This window comes from Colobus angolensis, unplaced genomic scaffold (genome assembly GCF_000951035.1).
Source record: "Colobus angolensis palliatus isolate OR3802 unplaced genomic scaffold, Cang.pa_1.0 Scaffold134, whole genome shotgun sequence".
Lineage (NCBI taxonomy): Eukaryota > Metazoa > Chordata > Mammalia > Primates > Cercopithecidae > Colobus > Colobus angolensis.
Window position 1 is genome coordinate 1087619 of NW_012114422.1, and position 20415 is coordinate 1108033.

The following is a 20415-nucleotide window of genomic DNA, read 5'->3' on the forward strand; positions in this document are numbered from 1 at the left end:
TTTTTAGTAGAGACGGGGTTTCACAGTGTTAGCCAGGATGGTCTCGATCTCCTGACCTCGTGATCCGCCCATCTCGGCCTCCCAAAGTCCTGGGATTACAGGCTTGAGCCACCGCGCCCGGCCCAATATCTGATTTTTTATTTTAAAAGCATGAGGCATGCTTTAAAATAGGATCAAATGACTAGAACCCAGGTGTAAAAATGAACAGTAAAATCAGATCTATAGGTGATTCTGGTATTAAGATGAGTACCTTAAAATAATACACACCAATATGTTTTTTTAAATACAGGGAAAAATAGTCAAAATAGATCAAATGATGAAAAGTTTTAACACAGAGTTAGAACCTTAACAAAAAAATTAAATGTACCTTCTAGAACTGAAAAAAAATCTCTGAAATGAAGAATTTATTGAGCGAGTTTAACAGTTTTAACAACAAAAGACAGAATTAGTGAAGTGGGAAAGTTAATTTCAACCAGAAATAATAGGGATGGCCTACTGGCAACAACAGGAAAGAATGGAGCCTTCAGACTCCAGAAGAGAAGCTAGAAATGGCAGGGGGTGCCAGTGCCTAGAAGGATCCACGCTCCACGCTAACTCTGTCATGTCCTCTGGGGTGGCCATGGTGTCATCCAAAGCTATTAAAATAAACTGTGCCTTGATATCCCTACATTCTGTGCCTGAAGTCCCCTAAGCAGTAGTCTAGCCTAGCTGCAATTGTAAATTATCTGTGAGAATTGGACCAGAGGCGACAAAGATGAAGAAAAGCAGGGAATCAAAAGATCAATCTTAAGAAGAATTCTTTCTTTTTAGCCTTGAGAAATATCAGGAAAGAGAAAACTCAATATTTACTTGAAAAACAAGAAAGCATGTTCTAATATATTATTGATTTCTATATTATCTATTTAACAGGCATTAAGGTTAGAAAGAAAACACTTACCAAAATTGCAACAAGTTGTTTTTCTTCACAGTCGTCAATTACATCAACATTTAACTTCTCTTGAAATTTCTAAAATATAAAAGCAATTGAGGTGTAAAATTCCTAAAGGAGATTTCCATCTGATTCCTCTACTATTATAATCTTAGTTAAGATATCTTTAAAATATGCGGGAGGAAGAGGCTGGACAGATCCCTGGACCCCAGGAGTTGCAGGATGCAGTGAGCTGTGATGGCACCACTGCACTCCAGCCTGGGTGAGAGAGTGAGACCCCATCTCTAAAAATAAGTAAATAAATAAAATATACTACAATGAGTTCCATGGCAAAGATGCATTCTTTGTCATGGATACAAAGACCTATAGCACCTGATTATGAAGATTTTTTTTCAAGAAATAATCTAATATATTCGATTTTTAAAATTCCCTCAAAATGGTTACAGTAGCTGGGTTTTTTTAAGAGGTGTGGGTTGTTTGCACATAGGAAAGAGCAAATGAGTGGTTTACATTTATTTTTCCATTAGCTTATCACAGTTCCCTTTATTCCCCCCAGATCTTCTCATCTTTAACATCTCAACCTCTCAAACTGAGTTACACTCAAACCAGTCTGCAAAACCAAAAACCAACATGCTCACCAAAAATAACCCACTCCAGCAAAACCACACGTGCGCGTGCGCGTGCGCACGCACACACACACACACACACACAGACCCAGGGAAATAAAAGAAATAGAGATGGTGGGCACATGATATTTTTTCCTTCATTTTGTGGTGATTAGAACATGGTTAGCAAATATTCACTTGCTTCCCCATCATCTGTAAGGTTGGTCTTCGTAATGTGACTTTCTTTGGCCAGTGAGCATTTTGGTGAATGTGATGTGAGCGAAAACTTGAAGTATGCCTGCACAATTGGACTTGCTCTCTTGCACTTCTGTCATCTCTGTGAGAAGGACATCTATCAGGTAGCTCCTGGTCCAAAAAGGATGAGAGATACATAGAGCCAACCAAATTCACAGCTTGGAGCCAAGTCCAGCCACTGTCAATCAAAGCCTGGTCAACCCACAAATGTGAGTGAGAGATAGAGATTCATTACTGCATGCCACTGAGGTGTTAGGGTTGTTGTTATGCAGCATTATATGACAATAGCTGGCTGATACATTTCCTTTCCTAAAATATATATTTTTTCTTGCTATAGCTCCCATAGCCCCAGGGCTATTTTGAACAAAGTACTATTCCAGCCAAGCAGCTGTACTTCCAGTAAGGGTCTCTGTACACTGGGCCATCCATGATTTATTCCAACCCCTCCTTCACTGTCTCTCTCTCTCTCAGCGCAGCAGTAAACCATTCGCATTTGTCAGACCCATGGGTAATTAGATGACTTCTAGAATATGTGGTTAGGTAACATCTTATGTCCACAGGACTGAATTTCTCACTTACCAAAATGGACTTAATTTCTTCAGGAGTGGCTTTGGTTTGGTTCATGAGCATTTCCTGAGCAATGTCCTTTCTGTTTTCTAGCTTATTCATCTTATCATAGGTGTCAGTATTTAAAAGAGACCATCCAAGAAATTGTGTGAGAGTCTGAAACAGATAAAAGGTGATTCCAGTTCTCTTCAGTTAAAGCAAAACTGGTTTGGAGGCAACAATCTGCATGCTTTTCTATCAATCTCCCTTCCATCATCAACCACCCTGTTCCTTCTTTTAATTTAAGAAAAACATACTAATAATCAGCTTCAGACAATAAAACTGGCTGAGTTATTGCTTTTTAAAGTGTACCATGTACCATGAATACTTCATTAGAAGAGAGAGGGGTTACCAACACCAGTATAATCAAGCAGGACCTAAAAATTAGGCAGGGTGCTGGGAGTAAGAATAAGAATGAGAGGCAATAGGAAGGAGGAGTGGGAGAAAGAAGAGGAAAATTGTCTTTCCCGTTTTCCGAGTATTATAACAAATTTTGGTTAAGCTAAAATTTTGTACTTTGGTAGAAAATGTTGCAGTTTATAGAAGTCAGGAAATAGAAACGACAAAATAACAACATATTGTTTACAGCTATGTGTGACTCATGTCTTAATGGCCCTTCAAAATATCATTCCAGAATAACAAATAATGATGCGTCCTCTCGTATTTTGTGAATTGCATTGACTTCCATTATCTTATGATTGCACTTACCTCAGTAATGTATTCATCATGCTCATCGAAAGGTTTTCCATCCTTCCTGTTGTAAAATGTAGCCACTCCCACAATATCTTCTTTCTTGTTGACAATAGGCAGCGACAAAACATTCTTAATGACCCAACCAGTTTCATCTACAGGTCCTTTCTACAAATGAGAAGGGACCTCAAGTTATTTTTTTTGCCTTTTATTTTGAAATAATCGTAGATTCACAGGATATTACAAAAGAAATGTACAGAGAGATTTCAGGTATCCTTCACCCAGTTTCACACAATGGTAACGATGGTTAGACAACTATAATACATTTTCTACTGTCTTGTGTAACTATAGTACAATATCAAAACCAGAAAACAGACATTGTACAATCCAGAGCTGATTTGGATTTTACCAGATTTGTATGCACTTACTTGTGCATGTATATGTGTGTGTGTACATATAGTTTTATGCAAATTTATCCCTTGTGTAGATTTTCAACCACTCTTAGAATCAAGATACAACACTATTCCATCACTACAAGACTCTCCTGTACTCCTCCTTTCTAGCTACCACCCAACCACTTGTCACTTAGTTTATTTTTAATTTAAAGAAAGAGGCTGGGCACAGTGGCTGGAGCCTATAATCTCAGCACTTTGGGAGGCCAAGGCAGGTGGATCACCTGAGGTCAGGAGCTGGAGCCAAGCCTGGTCAACATGGTGAGACCCCATCTCTACTAAAAATACAAAAATTAGCCAGGCATGATGGCGGGCACCTGTAATCCCAGCTATTCGGGAGGCTGAGGCAGGAAAATCGCTTGAACCCAGGAGGCAGAGGCTGCAGTGAGCCGATATCATGCCACTGCACTCCAACCTGGGCAGCAGAATGAAATTCCATCTCAAAAAAAAAAGGAAGAATAATCTTTCGGCGTTAGATGTGCAATTCCTACTTTGTGTCAGAACATTGCTAGGGCCATTATATGTACTCTAGCACATCCAATAGAGTGAACTAGAACCAAGTGTCTGTTTTCTGACAATTCTAACCTTTTCCCTTTCTTTCCCAAGCCTGAGGGATGGGAAGTGCTTCTTACCACTATGTTACCTCACTTTTCTGTTTACACTTTTTCTATCCTCCAACACTTGTTTAGCTAATTCCTTATATAAAATTCTCCTGTTGAAATGCTAGTGTGGCTTTTATTTTTCTGACTGATCCATGAAGATAGTCTTTCATTCTGTGGTGTGTTAAGTTGAGTAAACATTTGTCAAGCCTCTATGCTATGCCAGGAACTGGGGCAGTTGCTGAAGGCACAAAGAATAAATCACAGGTCTTACCCTCAAGATGCTTAGGGTCTAGTGGAGGGATACAGGCACAAAAGTTTAGGAGTGTTTCTCAAAGTGTGGTCCAAGGACCATGTGCAACAGATTTGTTTCAGCTTGTTTCATTTTCTTTTCTATTTTTTGAGACAGGGTCTCACTATGTCACCCAGGCTGGAGTATAATGGCACGATCTTGGCTCACTGCAACCTCTGCCTCCCAGGTTCAAGTGATTCTCTTGCCTCAACCTCATGAGTAGCTGGGATTACAGGCACTGCCATGCCTGGATAATTTTTGTATTTTTAGTAAAGATTAGGTTTTACCATGTTGGCCAGGCTGGTCTTGAATGTCTGACCTCAAGTGATCCACCCGCCTCAGCCTCCCAAAGTGCTGAGATTACAGGCGTGAGTCACCACGCCTGGCCTGGGCATGCATCTTCAATAAGCTTCCCAGGTAATTCTGATGCCCTCTGAAGTATGAGAACCATGATGTAGCATTTGCACAGTATATAGCTAAGGCAAAGGTAGACAAGCACTCAACACACCACATTGTTTGTGCTTGAAGACTTCCCGTGGCTCAGTCATCCTTACAGGCCCCTGTTAAGTCTTGACTCTCCCATGAAGCCTTTTCTAATTTTTCTAAGTCATAAAGAACTTTTCTGTTTTGGAATTCCAACTGCACTTATAGCCTGAACCACAATTTAGCATTTAGACTGAGCATGTAATAAGTGCTCAGTCTAAGTAACTTGTTAATACTCTATGTAGTCATTATATGTGGAGTGAAAAGCAGAAGAACCAAATCTCAATGTCTGTGTCCTGAGGGTCAAAGCTTTAGAAGAAGATGTAGTGCATAGTGCTTGCAAAGCCTGCATCTTTGGAAAACACTGAGAAATATTTATGTACTTATGCCATCATACAGACCAATGACAAAATCAATAATAGAAAATATATCACATGCATGCGAAAGAATTTCATGTGTATTTGTTAAAGCTTCCAAAATAAGCTTTGCTGACTGCTTCTCAGTGTTTCAGGAAATATTCACTTGCTACCAGTTCATATTCTTGTGTTTGGCTATTCGCTAGAGCTTGTTGACAGACAAGTGACAGAAGGAACCTAAGGTTTTAGAAGAATTAGTAGGACAAAAAACTGAGGAAATTCTATGCACTTTTCCTCCTGTGAATTGGGATCACTTTAACTGGTGTTAAAGGAAGACCCCTTAGTCCACTTCAAGGCAGGCAGAACAGTGGCCCCCAAACATGTCTATATCCTAATATAGACATGTTTATATATGTCTATATTAGGATATAGACATGTTTATATTGGGGGCCATGTCTTAGTCCACTATGGCAGGCAGAACAATGGCCCCCAAACATGTCTATATCCTAATCTCTGGAACCTGTGAATATGTTATCTTACACAACACAGGGGAACTAAGGTTGCAGATAGAAGGACGGTTGCTAATTAGCGGGCCTTAAGATGGGGAAATTAGCCTGGATGTTCCAGGTGGACCCAGTGTAATTACAATGATCCTTAAAAGTAGAAAAGAGGTTGGAATCAGAATGGGAGAAGGAGCTATGATGACAGAAGCAAGGTCAGAGTGATGGTGCTGCTGGCTCTGCCAGGGGAAGGGTCACCAGGCAAGGAAGGTGGGCGGCCCTGAGAAGCTGGAAAATGCAAGGAGATGAATTCTCCCCAGAGCCTCCAGAAAGCAACAGTAGTCCCACCAGCACCGTGATTTTAGCCCAAGAAGACTCATTTTGGAATTCTGACCTCCAGAACTGTGAGATAATACATTTCGTGTGGTTTTAAACCACTCAGTGGCAATTTGTGACAGCAGCAATAGGAAATGAATCCATTATGCCCCCAAGGAACATAGTCCGAGAACCACTGCCTTTGCAGGTTTGCTCTGATGGCAGTTCTTTTTATATCATTGGCTTTTCCATCAAACTTCTCAGGTGCAAAAAGGAATCATAAGAATCACGGTGGGGCCTGAGCAGGGAGAAAGAGAATCAGAAGATGGAGCACAAAAGGGGGGTGGTGGTTTGGGGAGGGTGGCCACCCAAGTCCGCTCTGCAGAATGATGCACAGGTGACGCCATTGAGGCGAAGTGGGGAGGGAGGCTGGGGATCCTGAGAGAGACATCAGATAGAGATACAGTCCCGACCCTGTGCGAAGGAGAAATGGAAGGATGGAAGGTTGAGGGGAGCCCCTTAGACTACCGTGCTGTTCTGAAACTGTTTGCAGAACTGTTAGGCATTCCTAGGGCCAAAGCTGCCTGGCAGGGGATCTGGCTGTCTTCCAGGAACAGGCCTGCTTCACTGTCCCTGCCACACTCAGTTACCAGTTGGGAGTGGCCCGTGGAGCCTGTGGCCTCGGCGCAGATGTGACCGTGGATTTCAGTCCAGCAGCCACTGCACAGCTACACTTCCCACAGGTGGAGATCTGAGAAGCACATTTTCATGGGCACCACGCTGCTGTTTCCCAGAGAACTGGGAAATCCCTGTGGCCTGGAGGTTTATCCCACACTGGGGACTCCCCAAGGCCCCAGGCCTCCTCTCTGCCCAGGCCGTCAGAGCACATCAGAGCAGTAGCTGCAGTGGAGCATGAGAGAAAGCAAAGGGCCTCACATTTCAGAGCAATCTGAGTTCTCCTGGGCCAGCTCCATCCCCACTCCCTGTTTAGACAATGACTGCTTAAGGTTCAGACTCTAGAAAATCATTTTCCCCCTTTTGCTGGCATGCATCCTATCCTGACATCCATCTGCCATAAATATAGGGGTCAGGCCTGGGCACAGCATGGTCATAAATAAGCTTCAATCGCAAGGAGGAAGGAGCTAGAGCAGCCATATGGTGTTTACATGTTTTCCGTGTCAATCAGCAAAGGGAGGAGCAGGCAGATGCACGTAACGAAGCAAGTGTGTACAGCTTTCCCCAAGGCGTGGTGTGGTTCTGCAGCTAAGGAGGCCAGAGCCTGGGGAAGGCCGGCTTTTCTTAAGAGGCAGAGATGAGGCTGTGTGTGTGAGAGAGACAGAAAGACCCCAACGGTACCCACCGGGGAGGGCAGTCTCTATTTCTGACTGAGATCAGAGCTCTACGGGGATGTGTTTTTAAACGCAGGACAGAGAATAACAAGTGCCCAGAGGCAGAAAAGAAGAAGCTGCGGAGCCAAATGCCAGTTTATCTCTAACAGTCAGGTTGGGAGGAGGTGACAGGTGGGGAGTGGGTGGCAGAGATGACAGGTGAGGAGGGATGGGTAGGTAGAGAGGGGAGTGGCAGAGATGACAGGTGGGGGGTGACGGATGGGGAGGGGGTGGTGAAGATGACAGGCCGGCCCTTCTGGTGGGCTGGATGAGCTCGTGGCGGGGAGGGATCAGCTCAGGTCTGTAGACAGGTTCCAGCAGGAAGCCCTGACTGGGAGAAGTGGGTCAGCTAGAGTAGCACATACAGAGGCTGATTACCGAGAGCATCTGGTGGTAAGTGGAGGCAGATTGCCCAGGCAGTGGGTCTCTGCACAGTGGAGAAGGAAGGATACAACCGACTCTAACAGCAGGAGAAGCTCTAAGGACTCAATCAGAATTGTTGATTTTCCTGAGAATAGTTGCAATAAGCCGCAGGGAAGGGCTGCTGAGAAAACCACCAGGAGAGCTGGATTCAGGATGTAGGATGTAGCCAGCCAAGCATGCATGCAGAGAATGTTTACTGAGCATGAACACTGTGGCAGGCACCGTTGCTGCCCTTAGATCAGGGGTCCCCAACCCCTGGGCTGCAAACCAGTACTGGCCCATGACCTGTTAGGAACCAGGTTGTACAGCAGGAGGACAGCAGTGGGCACTCAGGCGAAATTTCATCTATATTTACGGTCACTCCCCATTGCTCGCATTACCGTCTGAGCACAGCCTCCTGTCAGACCAGCAGCAGCATTAGGTTCTCATAGGAGTATGAACACTATTGTGAACTGCGCATGTGAGGGATCTGGGGTGTGCCATCCTTATGAGAATCTAACTAATGCCTGATGATCTGAGGTGGAAGTTTCATCCCAAAACCATCTCCCACCCCACCCCTATTCTGTGGAAAAATGGTCTTCCATGAAACCGGTCCCTGGTGCCAAAAACGTTGGGGACCACTGCCCTAAATGACCAGGAGGGTGAGCAAATGGAGGAGTGGCAGGTCCCCTCCCTGGCCTTCTGTCTTATCTTTCTTTTATTCCTTCACTGAAGAATCTGCTACTTGCTGGCCCAGCCAGGGTGAGTGGGAGATGGGCCCGTGTGTGCCTGTGGCCACACCTGAGCATCAGGCGGACTCTGGGGGTGGAGGAGAGGCCAGATCATCTGCCCTCCTACCCCAGCCCTGAGAGGTGAGGCCGGCTCCGGAGTGCAGTTACCTGAAATGTGAAGTATTCATCCGCAGGGGCATTCATCATGTTACAGATCTGGAAGGCAAGAGGAGACAAATGTTCTGAAACATTGTGTGGTGGAGCCCTCTCGAACCACAAAGCAGCATAAGAAAGGATGCATTGGAAGTGAGGATTTCCCACATGGCTCTTGACTGCTTGCAGGCAAATGGACCTCAGCTAGGCCACAGCTGCTAACAACTCATTCAAGACGGCTTCCCTGCTGCTAATTAAATTACTGGAGGACACGTGGTACCGTCTCTGCCCCTTCCCACTCCCCCAGACTCTAGGGAATCCCCTCCAAATTCAAAGCAACAGGCTGCTCAGACCAAGGAGAGGAGAAAGCAGAGAAATCCTAGCTCTGCTACAGCCAGTATGAGCAGCAGAGCTAGGATTGCTTTTTTTCTCTTCCCAAAGTGAGATTTGGGTTAGAAGATGACGGCTAAGAGGCAGGAGGAAAAAGCCAGATAAGTTTTTAGTTACACCAAAGTAAGGATCCAGTGAGAGATATATCACTTTAATTAGTGGAATTCAAAGGCTATTGCTCACATCTATAAGGACAAGAAATCACTCCATTTTGGGTCATTTTAAGTTTTCTGTACTTTGGGTCATAGTCACAAATGGATCTTAATAAAAGACCATGTCTTTCCAAGAGATAATTAAAATCATAGCATTTTATTTCATTTTAGTTTTTGTATTTTTTGAGATGGAGTTTTTGCTCTGTTCCCCAGGCTGGTGTGCAGTGGCACAATCTCGGCTCACTGCATCCTCCACCTCCTGGGTTCAAGCAATTCTCCTGCCTCAGCCTCCCAAGTAGCTGGGATTACAGGCATTTGCCACCATGCCCAGCTAATTTTTGTATTTTTAGTAAGGATGAGGTTTCACCATGTTGGCCAGGCTGGTCTCAAACTCTTGACCTCAGGTGATCCACCTGCCTTGGCCTCCCAAAGTGCTAGGATTACAGGCGTGAGCCACCACACCCAGTAATCATAGCATTTTAAAGCCAGAAGGGATCTTAGCAATTAAGTTCACACTTAAAAAAAAATGAAGAAATGGAAACCTAAAGAGGTTAAGTTATTTGCTTAAATCTATGGGATGGAACTAGAACTGTGATCTCCAGAACGACTGCTGGGGAAATCAGCTCTCCTGGCTGGGAATTGGGGAAATCCTTGGCTTGTATCAGTTGCCAATATCCATGGCCCCAATTCTCCCGCCATGGGAGATTTCAAGCTGCCAACAGTTTAACAACTTGCTCACAAAAGTCCTAAAAAACTAACAATCTAACAAGATCTAAGAGGGCTCCCTCCTTAAATCCCCACCTCACCAAACTCTGCTTGTCTCTCGGTCCCAAGGTAAGTGCTTTCTAAGAATGATCGAATGAACCATGTCTACTATTTTTGTAGTGCGCTTACAAAGAAAACGCAAGAATATTTCAAAGTTTTTACAAGCGTATATGGCCTAAGAATTTAAGGAATCTTTCATGCCACACATTAATTTCATGATCTAACTTCAATAAATTACATCATTTGATGGGCTGAGCATGTTTCAACTGTTTTTGAAGAGGCAAAAAGCAGCTTATACTTCTTTTTTGAACTTTTCATCAGCATTATCTGTCTTAGTCCTTTCTTTGAAGAACATTATGTTCTAAATGTTGTAAGAACATTTACAGGTGGGTCAAGACCTTAGAGGCCCAAGCTTTTAACTCAATATTGAAAAGTTCCACATACCACACCATCCCCACCCCATCCCCCTCATTTATGCTTTAAAAAATTGACTGATGTACTTGAGATAGAATTAAACCCAGTCATTAACTCATAGTCATTGGATTCCAAAGGATATCTGAAATGTGTGTGGCTGCAGAATAAGAAATTGAGGGATGGAGGAATCTTCCTCATGCTGACTAAATATTTTTGTGTAGAGTTCAGAAGTCTCCGGTTAACCTACATTTTAATGTCAAGATTCTTCTCTCCTTTGGCCTATGCCAAAGGAAGTGATCATCTAGCTTTTTTTGGTTTTTTTTTCCTATGGAGTTTTGCTTTGTTGCCCAGGCTGGGGTGCAATGGCGCAATCTCGGCTCACTGCAACCTCCACCTTCTGGGTTCAAGCGATTGTCTTGCCTCAGCCTCCCAAGTAGCTGGGATTACAGGCATGTGCCACCACGCCCAGCTAATTTTGTATTTTTAGTAAAGTCAGGGTTTCATCATGTTGGTCAGGCTGGTCTTGAACTCCTGACCTCAGACGATCCACCCGCCTCAGCCTCCCAAAGTGCTGGGATTACAGGTGTGAGCCACCGCACCCAGCCCATCTAGCTTTTATAGGATGCACTCTTGCTTTCACAACTGTATCTATCTCTTAGCTAATACGAGTTTCATATAATATTATTTAAAATTTGAATTTGTTCAATAACTTACAAATCCATTTTCAGCAACATATGTTGGCAACCCACTAATGAGCGTCCAGTGGTCTGCAGGAGGTGTCCTTGGGGAAGAGAAGAAGAAAAAAAAACCATTGCAATATATAGAAATGCAATGTGTGCAAAAATACAATGGCAACTGCAGCAGCAACTTCCTGTCAATACTCACGGAATCACTTTGATCTCTTCTTTTCCATGTAAAATGTAATCAATGATTTTATAGAAGTTGACCTCCTAAGAAAGAAAGAGGATATTATGGAAATAATGTTATTTCCCAAATAAATCATTTTTCATTGGGGAACTTGTACTTTAAAACTCTTACAAATAGAACCTTATTTCCCAACCACATTATATTGTAACATAAATTATCCAACTACTTCTATTCTGACTACACACTTATAATAAAACCAGAAATATTATTGGCTGTTTATCTACATGCACAAGGCTAAAATAAATTTTGTTTTTAAAAAGTTGAATTGCCCCCAGTTTTGGGGTAGGGGGATCTCTGGCTACTAAATCATCAGATAGTTTGTTTTTATTTTCAAGTGATCCCTTTTGTTGTCCAGAAATACCAGACATTAACAGCTTCACTGGAACAAATCACATAATTTCTCAACTGCAGTGAGTTATACATCATATATAGTGAGCCGATAACCTCCTTTCATCAGTGACTTATCTGAACAGGTGCCTCAGAAACAAGAGGTTACATTGCCAAAGCTGGAAGGGACTAGAGAATTATTCTCTCTGTTTCATGGGGCAGATGATGAACCTGAGGCCTGGACACATTCCATCCCCTTCTCTTTCCTGTGTGCTATGGACACAGGGGTTTCTGCCTTCATGAAGCTTGCAGTCAAGGGGGAAAGTAAACCTAACCCAACCCTTCCTTAGAGATTCTAATCCCACATATCTGAAAAAGGGCCCGGGTACTTCTTTCAAATGTTGTGCAGGTGGCTCTGATGCATCCCTCCCTGTTGAGAATCACTGGTCTACCAAGCCCTGGCTTTATGGAAGAGGAAATGGAGAGGTTTAACAATGAGTTAAGGCAAGGGCCAATAGCTCTGGCTTGGGGCAGAGCTGGGACTAGAACCTCAGACTCCTTGTCTAGTGCTGTTTCTACTACTCCAGGTCTTCCCAGGCCAGTGCTCTATGCACTGTGGCCTCTTAGTTTTAGCACCTGACACCATGCACAGACGGCATCAAGGAAGACATTTGCACGTACCCTGCCATCAGGTGTCTTTGGACCTTTATAAGGCTCTACTTCTCCCAGCTTGATTGGCCATTCATCATAGAATTCCTGCAGGCAATTAGATTTAAGTATCATTAAACACACTGTTTCATGACCTACCGTATCTTATATGAATTTTCTGTGTTTGTATATTTTATGTTAATCTACATAATTCTGGAATTTTAGTGCTGAAAGATCTATAATTCCCAGCAATACTGGTTAGGAATTTTTGACTGCGAACACGTTACTTAATCTTTTATATCTGTAAAATAGGGATAACAATAGAATTTGTACTAAAGAATTGTTTGGAGGATTAAAAGAATAATACAGATGTAACATCTACCCTGACACATAGTTCAAAGTACTCAATGTATAGCAATTCTTTCATAGACAATTAAGCTAAATCTAGTTTGATTAAGAGGCGTGGCCAAGGTCACACAGAGTGGCCAAATGTTGATTGCTTTACCCAACATTCATTCTTCCTCTTTTCCTTGCTAGCATAACCTGATATGATTTGAGTATCAGGTGGTAATTTTCCATCAGACCACAGCTCATGAGTGGTCTACATGAGGTGCCTAGATCAGTTTGACGGCAGGTATGTGGCCCAGCTCTGGAAAATGAAGAAAGGGAAGAAGTCTGCTGAGAGACTCTGGCAAAAGGTATTCCTCAGATGAAAGCTGATGAGAGTGACATTTGGAGAAAATGCCTCCCAGTTGTGTCATGTCTATGTGCCATTATTTGAGCTGCAACAGCCATCTTTCCACCCTAAGAGGAGGCCTCACCAACATGCTGCAGGTAGCAGAGACCTTGCCAGGAAGAAAGAGAAAGCACCTGGACTTTGACGACTGCACTGATCTCTGAGTCAGTACTAGCGCTGCCCTACCTTGTTAAGTGGGAGAATAAATATCATATTGTTAGAGATGCTTTTAGCTGTGTCTGATATTTCTTCCAGCCAAAAGAATCCTAACCAACATACTCAGCAAGAAAGTCCCAGAACCAAGATCAGAACCCAGCTCTCCTAGTGCTTCATCCTATGTTTATCCACTTAGAACAACTACTCTGAAAAAATAACTTCCAATCATACGAATATAAAGAAATATAAATAAGGCCAGGTGTGGTGGCTCATGCCTGTAATCCCAGCACTTTGAGAGGCCGAGGTGGGTGGATCACTTGAGGACAGGAGTTCAAGACCAGTCTGGCCAACATGGTGAAATCCTGTCTCTACTAAAAATACAGAAAATTAGTGGACGTGGTGGCACAGGCCTATAATCCCAGCAACTGAGACATGAGAATCACTTGAACCTGGGAGGCTGAGGTTACAGTGAGCCAAGATCATGCCACTGCACTCCAGCCTGGTGACAGACTGAGACTCTGTCTCAAAAAAAGGCAAGAAAAGAAAAGAAAAAATATATCAATAATATGGTATCATTAGTTATTTTGAACTAGAAGGGTAGCAACAGAATTAAAGAAGATGACACAAGGGCATTATATTGTGAATAATATTAAATGTTTCAATATTTCTACTTTAAAATAATTAAATTTTTTTAGAGTACAAAAACCTAAAGTTGATAAAGATAATATTGATTATCCACCTACTATGTAAATTCTAGACACTATATACATATAGTGTTTATATATAAAAATATATCTAATATATAATCTCTAATTCTTACAATGGATAAGAGAGATGTCCTCATTTTACAGATGAAGAAGCCAAGAATCAGGGAGGTTAAAAGATTTGCTGACAAGAAGAACAAAATCAAAGAGCTGACACTACCTGACTTAAGATTTGCCATGAAGCTGCAATCATCAAGACAGTGTGGTATTAGTGAAAGAATGGACAAATGAATCAATGAAACAAAATAGAGAGCCCAGAAATAGACCCTCACCAATATAGTTAACTTGGAGAAAGGAGCGAAGGCAATGAACAAAGGATAGTCTTTTCAACAAATTGTGTTGGAACAACTGAACATCTACATGTAAAAAAAAAAAAAAAAGTGAATCTAGAAACAGAGCTTGTACCTTTCACAAAAAATAACTCGAAACAGATTATTCACCTAAATGTAGAACACAAAAGTATAAAAATTCTTGGAGATGACATAGAAGATCTAGGTGAACTTGAGTTTGGTGAGACTTCATAGATACAACATCAAAAGCACAATCCATGAGAGAGAAAATGTAGAAAAATTAGACTTAATTGAAATTAAAACCTTCTGCTCTGCAGCAGACACTGTTAAGAGAATGAAAAGATAAGCCACAGACTGGGAGAACGTATTTGCAAATCACATATTTGGTAAAGGACTTGGATCCACAATATACAAATAATTCTTACAATTGAATGATAAGGAAACAACTTCGTGCACAAAATATCTGAGCAGATATCTCTCTAAGAAGATATACAGATGACAAGTAAACATATGAGAAGATGCTCAACATCATATGTCATTGGGGAATTAAAAATTAAAACAACAATGAGATACCACAACTGATACCCCAAATACTGACGTTAGCAACTGCTAATACCCAAAATACTGACATTAACAACTGCTGGTGAGAATGTGCTTCTGGTAGACATGCAAAACAGTAAAGTCACTTTGGAAGACAGTCTGCCAGTTTCTTACAAAGATCAATTAGTCTTACAATATAATCCAGCAATTGCCCTGTTCGGTATTCACCCAATTGAGTTGAAAACATAGACACATATAAACCTACCTACAATGGTTACAGCAGCTTTATTCACAATCACTAAATATTAGAAGCAACCAAGATACCCTTCAACAGGTGAATAGATAAACAAACCTGCCATACAGTGGAATAATATTCAATGATAAAAAGAAATTAGCTATTGAGTCATGACAAGACATGGAGGAAACTTAAATGCATATTTCAAAGTGAAAAGCCAGTCTGAAAATGCTACATACTGTATGATTCCAACTATATGGCATTCTGGAAAAAGCCAAAACTATAGAAACAGTAAAAAAAAAAAAAAAAAAAAAAAATTAGTGGCTACCAGGAGTTTGGGGGGGTGAGGGAAGGTTGAATATGTGAAGCATAGAGGGCTTTGAGGCCCTGAAACTAGTCTGTCTGATACTGTAATAGCAGATATATAACATTACACATTTGTCAAAATTCAGAGAACTGCACAAAGGATGAACCCTCATGTAAACTATGGACTTTAGTTAATAATAATATATCAATGTTGATTCATCACACCACACTAATGCAAGATGTTAATAACAGAGAAACTGATAGAGGAGATTGGGAGGGAAGAGGAAACTCTATACTTTCTAATCAATTTTTCTGTCAATACCACTCTAAAAATAGTCTATTAATTAGTGTAAAAAAAAAAAAAAAAAACAGACTTGCTGAAAACCCATACTGCTAGGAAGTGGAAAAACCAAGATTCAAGCCTACATCTTTTTTGCTCCAAGACACACATTTTTACCTCTGTTCTTGTGATCAATCATGACTAATTATTTACATAGTGTATCTGTTTTTTGAGGATCACATTTCCTGTGGTGTATGTTTTATAGGCGATGTTAGATGAGGCAAAATGTGTAGAATAATAAGAACCTTCTCCTTAGTCATGTCCAGCAGTCCAATGGAGTATCGTTCACAGTTCAGATATGTTCTAACTGTGTAAAGCGCTTTGTGAAACTGTCGCTCAACATCTGTGAGTTCTTCAAATACTTTATTGGCTGACCACATAAGGATCTGAAAGTAGGTATCAAAAAGAAAACAGTTAGAATAAAGTATGCTATGGAGAGAGAGAGCATTCACCACAAGAAAACATGAGGTGCTTCAAATGAAATGAATGCATATCGTTGGAAAGTGCAGTTCTGATTTTGAACATATGTACGTCCAACAAGCTACCCAGATCCTCTAGGTGAGATGATGAGTAGACCTTTGCAAGACTGTGGGTCTATGGAGAGAGAGAAGCTATGATTGGTCCCTGTGTCTACATATTTTGGCTCCAAAGGGGAAGTGCCCTGAAATTGGATGCAAAGATGGTGCCTGGGCAGAGAATCCAGTATTGGTGGCCCACTGGCTCCTGCTGGCCCTCATGAGGAGAGAGCCACCTACTTCCTTCCATGCATCCTGAGCTAGTTGGAGGTAACCTTACCTGGAGAGTTGGAATGGGAAGGGACTTCCCTCTCAACCTCTACCTGTGCATTGTACTGGTGAGAAAACTGAGGTCCAGAGAGTGGGCCAGACTCAGGTATCTTGGGTACCAATATTGCTCTTTATCCCTCTGTCTCATGGAAGCAGGAATAATGTGCTCCTCAAATTAACAGGTTTCCTATGACCCAGGAATTGCTACAAGCTTTATGTGAGAGGTGATCGCTAATAGTCACAACAACCATCTGAAGTAGGTACCATAATTGTCATCACCATTTCATAGACAGAAATGCCAAGTCCACTTGGGATCTAGACTGAAGAAAGCCAAGCCAGTTGTGCATACAATTGGAGAGCTTGGGGTGCAGGGGAGTGTGGGTGGGGAGAGTGGCAGGAAGATCATGAGAGGACACTTGGGACTGAAGTTTGGGGGTCTGCTCCACGTGGCTTAAACCTCCAAGAGGAATAGGAGGGGTCCGAATTTGTTGTCTCTGGGCGGCTTTGTCAGAATAGGTCAGTGTGGAATGATTAATGCTGCCTTCCTTTTACCTGGCTTCTTCGGGATTCAATATTGTACATGTAGCTGGTATGATGAAGCTTTAGGATGATAGACACAAAGTTGAGGTATTTGGAAAAGACCTACAGATGGCAGAGAAGAATAAGTTATAGTTGTGATATCTTTTCTTTGGTTATACAACAAATAAATTTCCTGAGCCTCCAACCAGATGCCCATGGTTAGCATTACCTCTTCATCCTGTTTGGAAAATTCAGATGCATTTATTTTGTTAACTGCCATGATCACAGCAAGAACCTCCTTGCCCATCATGATCGGGGTTGCCAGCAGGTTCTTAGTGACATATCCAGTTTGCTTGTCCATGAAGTCAGAAAAATGGCTATTCTGAAAGAGATAGTCACACGTTTGCCAAAGTGGCACAGAATCATAGAGTGGTAAATCTAGGGATGATGACAGATCATTCTCTCTCATTTAAATGCTACCAACAGATAACCAGGGCTCCAGTACAGTGGTCCCCAGCAAACAATCCCACTCCACCTGCCATCCTATGACTGCATAGAATGGAATTGCCCATTTCAGAATAAGCGCTTCCCACCTGAGCTGTGGCCTATTTAGGTTAGGCTGAGGTTGGGCCAAAAGAAAAGAGGTGATGAGACAGCCAAGTGGAAAGTGAGGTGCTAAGAGGAAAAGAGGGGAAGGCACAGGGTTACAATAGACAGCAAGTGCATGCAGGGAAGGAGAGCACAGCTAGGAATACAGACACAGTTCATAGAGCGCTTCTCTCTCATTACAAAGGGAAAACATGCACTTGAAATCATCAACCCATATGTCATGACATAAAGCAAAAATTATCATTCCCCCCAATCTAGCCTACTAGAAGAAATCTCTGCTACCTGCTGGTGTGTCTCCTTCTATGCCTTTCTCTGTGCTTGAACAAAGAATTTTCTATTTTTTCTAAAATTTGCTTTTCTAATTGCTTATAATAGTTTCATCACTTAACAATGTCTTACAGACTTCCCTGAAGACCAGTGCATATGGATGTGAACTCAGCTCTTGGATTCGTGCACACTACTTCACCCTGGGTGCTGTACGATCCACTCAACTGTCCTCTATTGATTCTGCCTGTTTATAGTTCTCCCCACTACCAACAGTACTGCACTAATCCTTCTTACTTTTATTTTCATGTGATAGATTCCCAAAAAACGAAATCCCTTTTGCTGGATCAACAGGAACATACAGTTTTTATTTACATAGATTACTTTGATGAAAGATTCACATTCCGTGGCTGGGCGCGGTGGTTCACGCCTGTAATCCCAGTACTTTAGGAGGCCGAGGCAGGCAGATCACCTGAGGTCAGGAGTTCGAGACCAGCCTGGCCAACATGATGAAACCCCATCTCGACTAAAATATAAAAAACTAGCCAAGAACGGTAGCGCGCCCCTGTAATCCCCGCTACTCAGGAGGCTGAGGCAGAAGAGTCACTTGAACCCGGGAGGTGGAGGTTGCAGTGAGCCAAGATTGTGCCATTGTACTCCAGCCTGAGCAACAAGAGCAAAACTCTATCTCAAAAAAAAAAAAAAAAAAAAAAGGAAAAGAAAAAGAAAAAGAAAGGTTCACATTCTAACTTCCACTGAGCCTGTGTGAAAGGACTGAGGACTACCTGCTTGCCAGCATCAGATGCTTATCAGGTTTTTAATGTTCTACCAAGCTTATGTCTTTCATTCCTATTTTTTTTTTCTTTCTTTCTTTGGGAGAGAGGAAAGTGGATCTTCCCAGATTCAGGCCTCTTAGAGTAGATTTAGAGAGACGATTCTAATCCACTGGCTACTGCAGAGGCTGAGCGATGAGTCTAGAGAAGTGCACAAATGGAAGGGCTTGAGAAAAAGGTCGAGGAAGGCAATTATCTTATTAGTTGTCATTTCAGAGAATAGCCACTTAAGGTGAGTTTAGACCCAGCCTTCCTTGGGTCATGGCATTTTCCCCTTTGAACCTAGGACTGCAGTTACAACTGAACTCTCAGCCTTAACTCTGAGACTTGTTGGCCAAAATTAGTGTGGTGTTCCTTCCGCAGTTGTATTATTTTCATTTCCCTGTGTTGGCAGTGCCTCTAAAAGCAGCACAAACCTTGGAGACTGGATTCTGTCTGGTTTCCTGAAGAAAAAAAATTTAAGAATTTTCTGTGTGCATTTCCAGGCCAGAGTTTCCACCAGGGAACAAGGGCTGGCTGGCCAATAGCACTCACAGAGCTCAAATGAGATTAGCAGTCCTGAGACATGCCTCAGAATCACCTGCAGATTAATGCAGCAGATGCACTGAATCCTAATCTCCTACAGTGGAACCTGCACTTTTACGTGGCCCAGGTAATTCTTAGGCTCAACCCAATGGGGAATCACCAGAAATGGTGCTGCTCTCAGAGGAAATGTGTGGTGGAAAGGGGATCAAGGCAGCCCCTCAGCCCAGATCTCTTCTACACCTTTCCCAAAGTGGAAACACACAAACCAACTCTTTAGGCATCAGCATTGCATAAAGGCAAGGAAGGTATTGGAGTCAGACTTTCTTGGCTGAAACTGGGCCCCAGTGTACTAGCTGTATGGTCCTGGGTGTGTGACTTACCTTCAGTGTCCTCGTTTTCTAATCTGAAAACAGGGGTAACACTTCCATCTACTGCCTAGAATTCCTGATGTGAAGATAGAATAACAAAGTATAGGCTGAGCACTTAGGAAAAAAAAAAAAGTGTCTGGCATATAGTTAGATATTCAGTAAGTACTGGGAAGAGAAACTTAGTACTTTTCTAGGCTTTCCTGAATGAGAAGTAGTTCTTTTGCAATTACCATTTTGCTTCTAGCTTTAATTTTTCTAGCCAATTCAACTCACTGCAGAAATCAGATGCCCGTAGCTGGATGTAGGCCTCCCATCCTGCGGAGCACCCTTCCTCCAGAGGGCCAGCACACTCCCTCAAGCCACCACGAACCACATTTCTTTTCTATCCACTTTATCTGTTACTTCTCTCTGTTTCCCCATAGGATCTTCACCCTCAGACCAAAGTGTCTGCAGGCTTTGTAACATTCTTTCTCTTAATCCGCTGCTTGTCTAGGCCAGCTCCCATTGTTTCCCTTCCACCCTGTTATCCATGCAGATCATATCACCTTCATTTACACAGCCTGGGCACTAAAGGAATCCTCGAAATAACAGAAACATGCACCATGGAATGAAGTTAGCCAGGACCTTTTTTTTTGAGATGGAGTTTCGCTCTTGTTGCTCAAGCTACAATGCAATGGCGTAATCTTGGCTCACTGCAGCCTCCGCCTTCCGGGTTCAAGCGATTCTCCTGCCTCAGCCTCCTGAGTAGCTGGGATTACAGGCACTCA

The 20415-nt window shown here is 42.4% G+C and overlaps 1 protein-coding gene across 1 annotated transcript in view; it reads right to left on the bottom strand.

Annotated features, from left to right (window-relative positions):
* Window positions 1-20415, bottom strand: part of PDE6C (phosphodiesterase 6C, cGMP-specific, cone, alpha prime) — a 53119-nt gene that overhangs the window by 27565 nt on the left and 5139 nt on the right. The window contains exons 2-11 of the mRNA XM_011934314.1: window positions 17279-17431; window positions 17083-17172; window positions 15991-16131; window positions 12412-12486; window positions 11362-11426; window positions 11191-11257; window positions 8771-8818; window positions 3103-3252; window positions 2368-2511; window positions 938-1006 (exon numbers count right to left, since the gene is read on the bottom strand). Coding sequence (XP_011789704.1) covers window positions 938-1006; window positions 2368-2511; window positions 3103-3252; window positions 8771-8818; window positions 11191-11257; window positions 11362-11426; window positions 12412-12486; window positions 15991-16131; window positions 17083-17172; window positions 17279-17431 — 1002 coding nt within the window. The remainder of the gene's footprint in view (window positions 1-937; window positions 1007-2367; window positions 2512-3102; window positions 3253-8770; window positions 8819-11190; window positions 11258-11361; window positions 11427-12411; window positions 12487-15990; window positions 16132-17082; window positions 17173-17278; window positions 17432-20415) is intronic.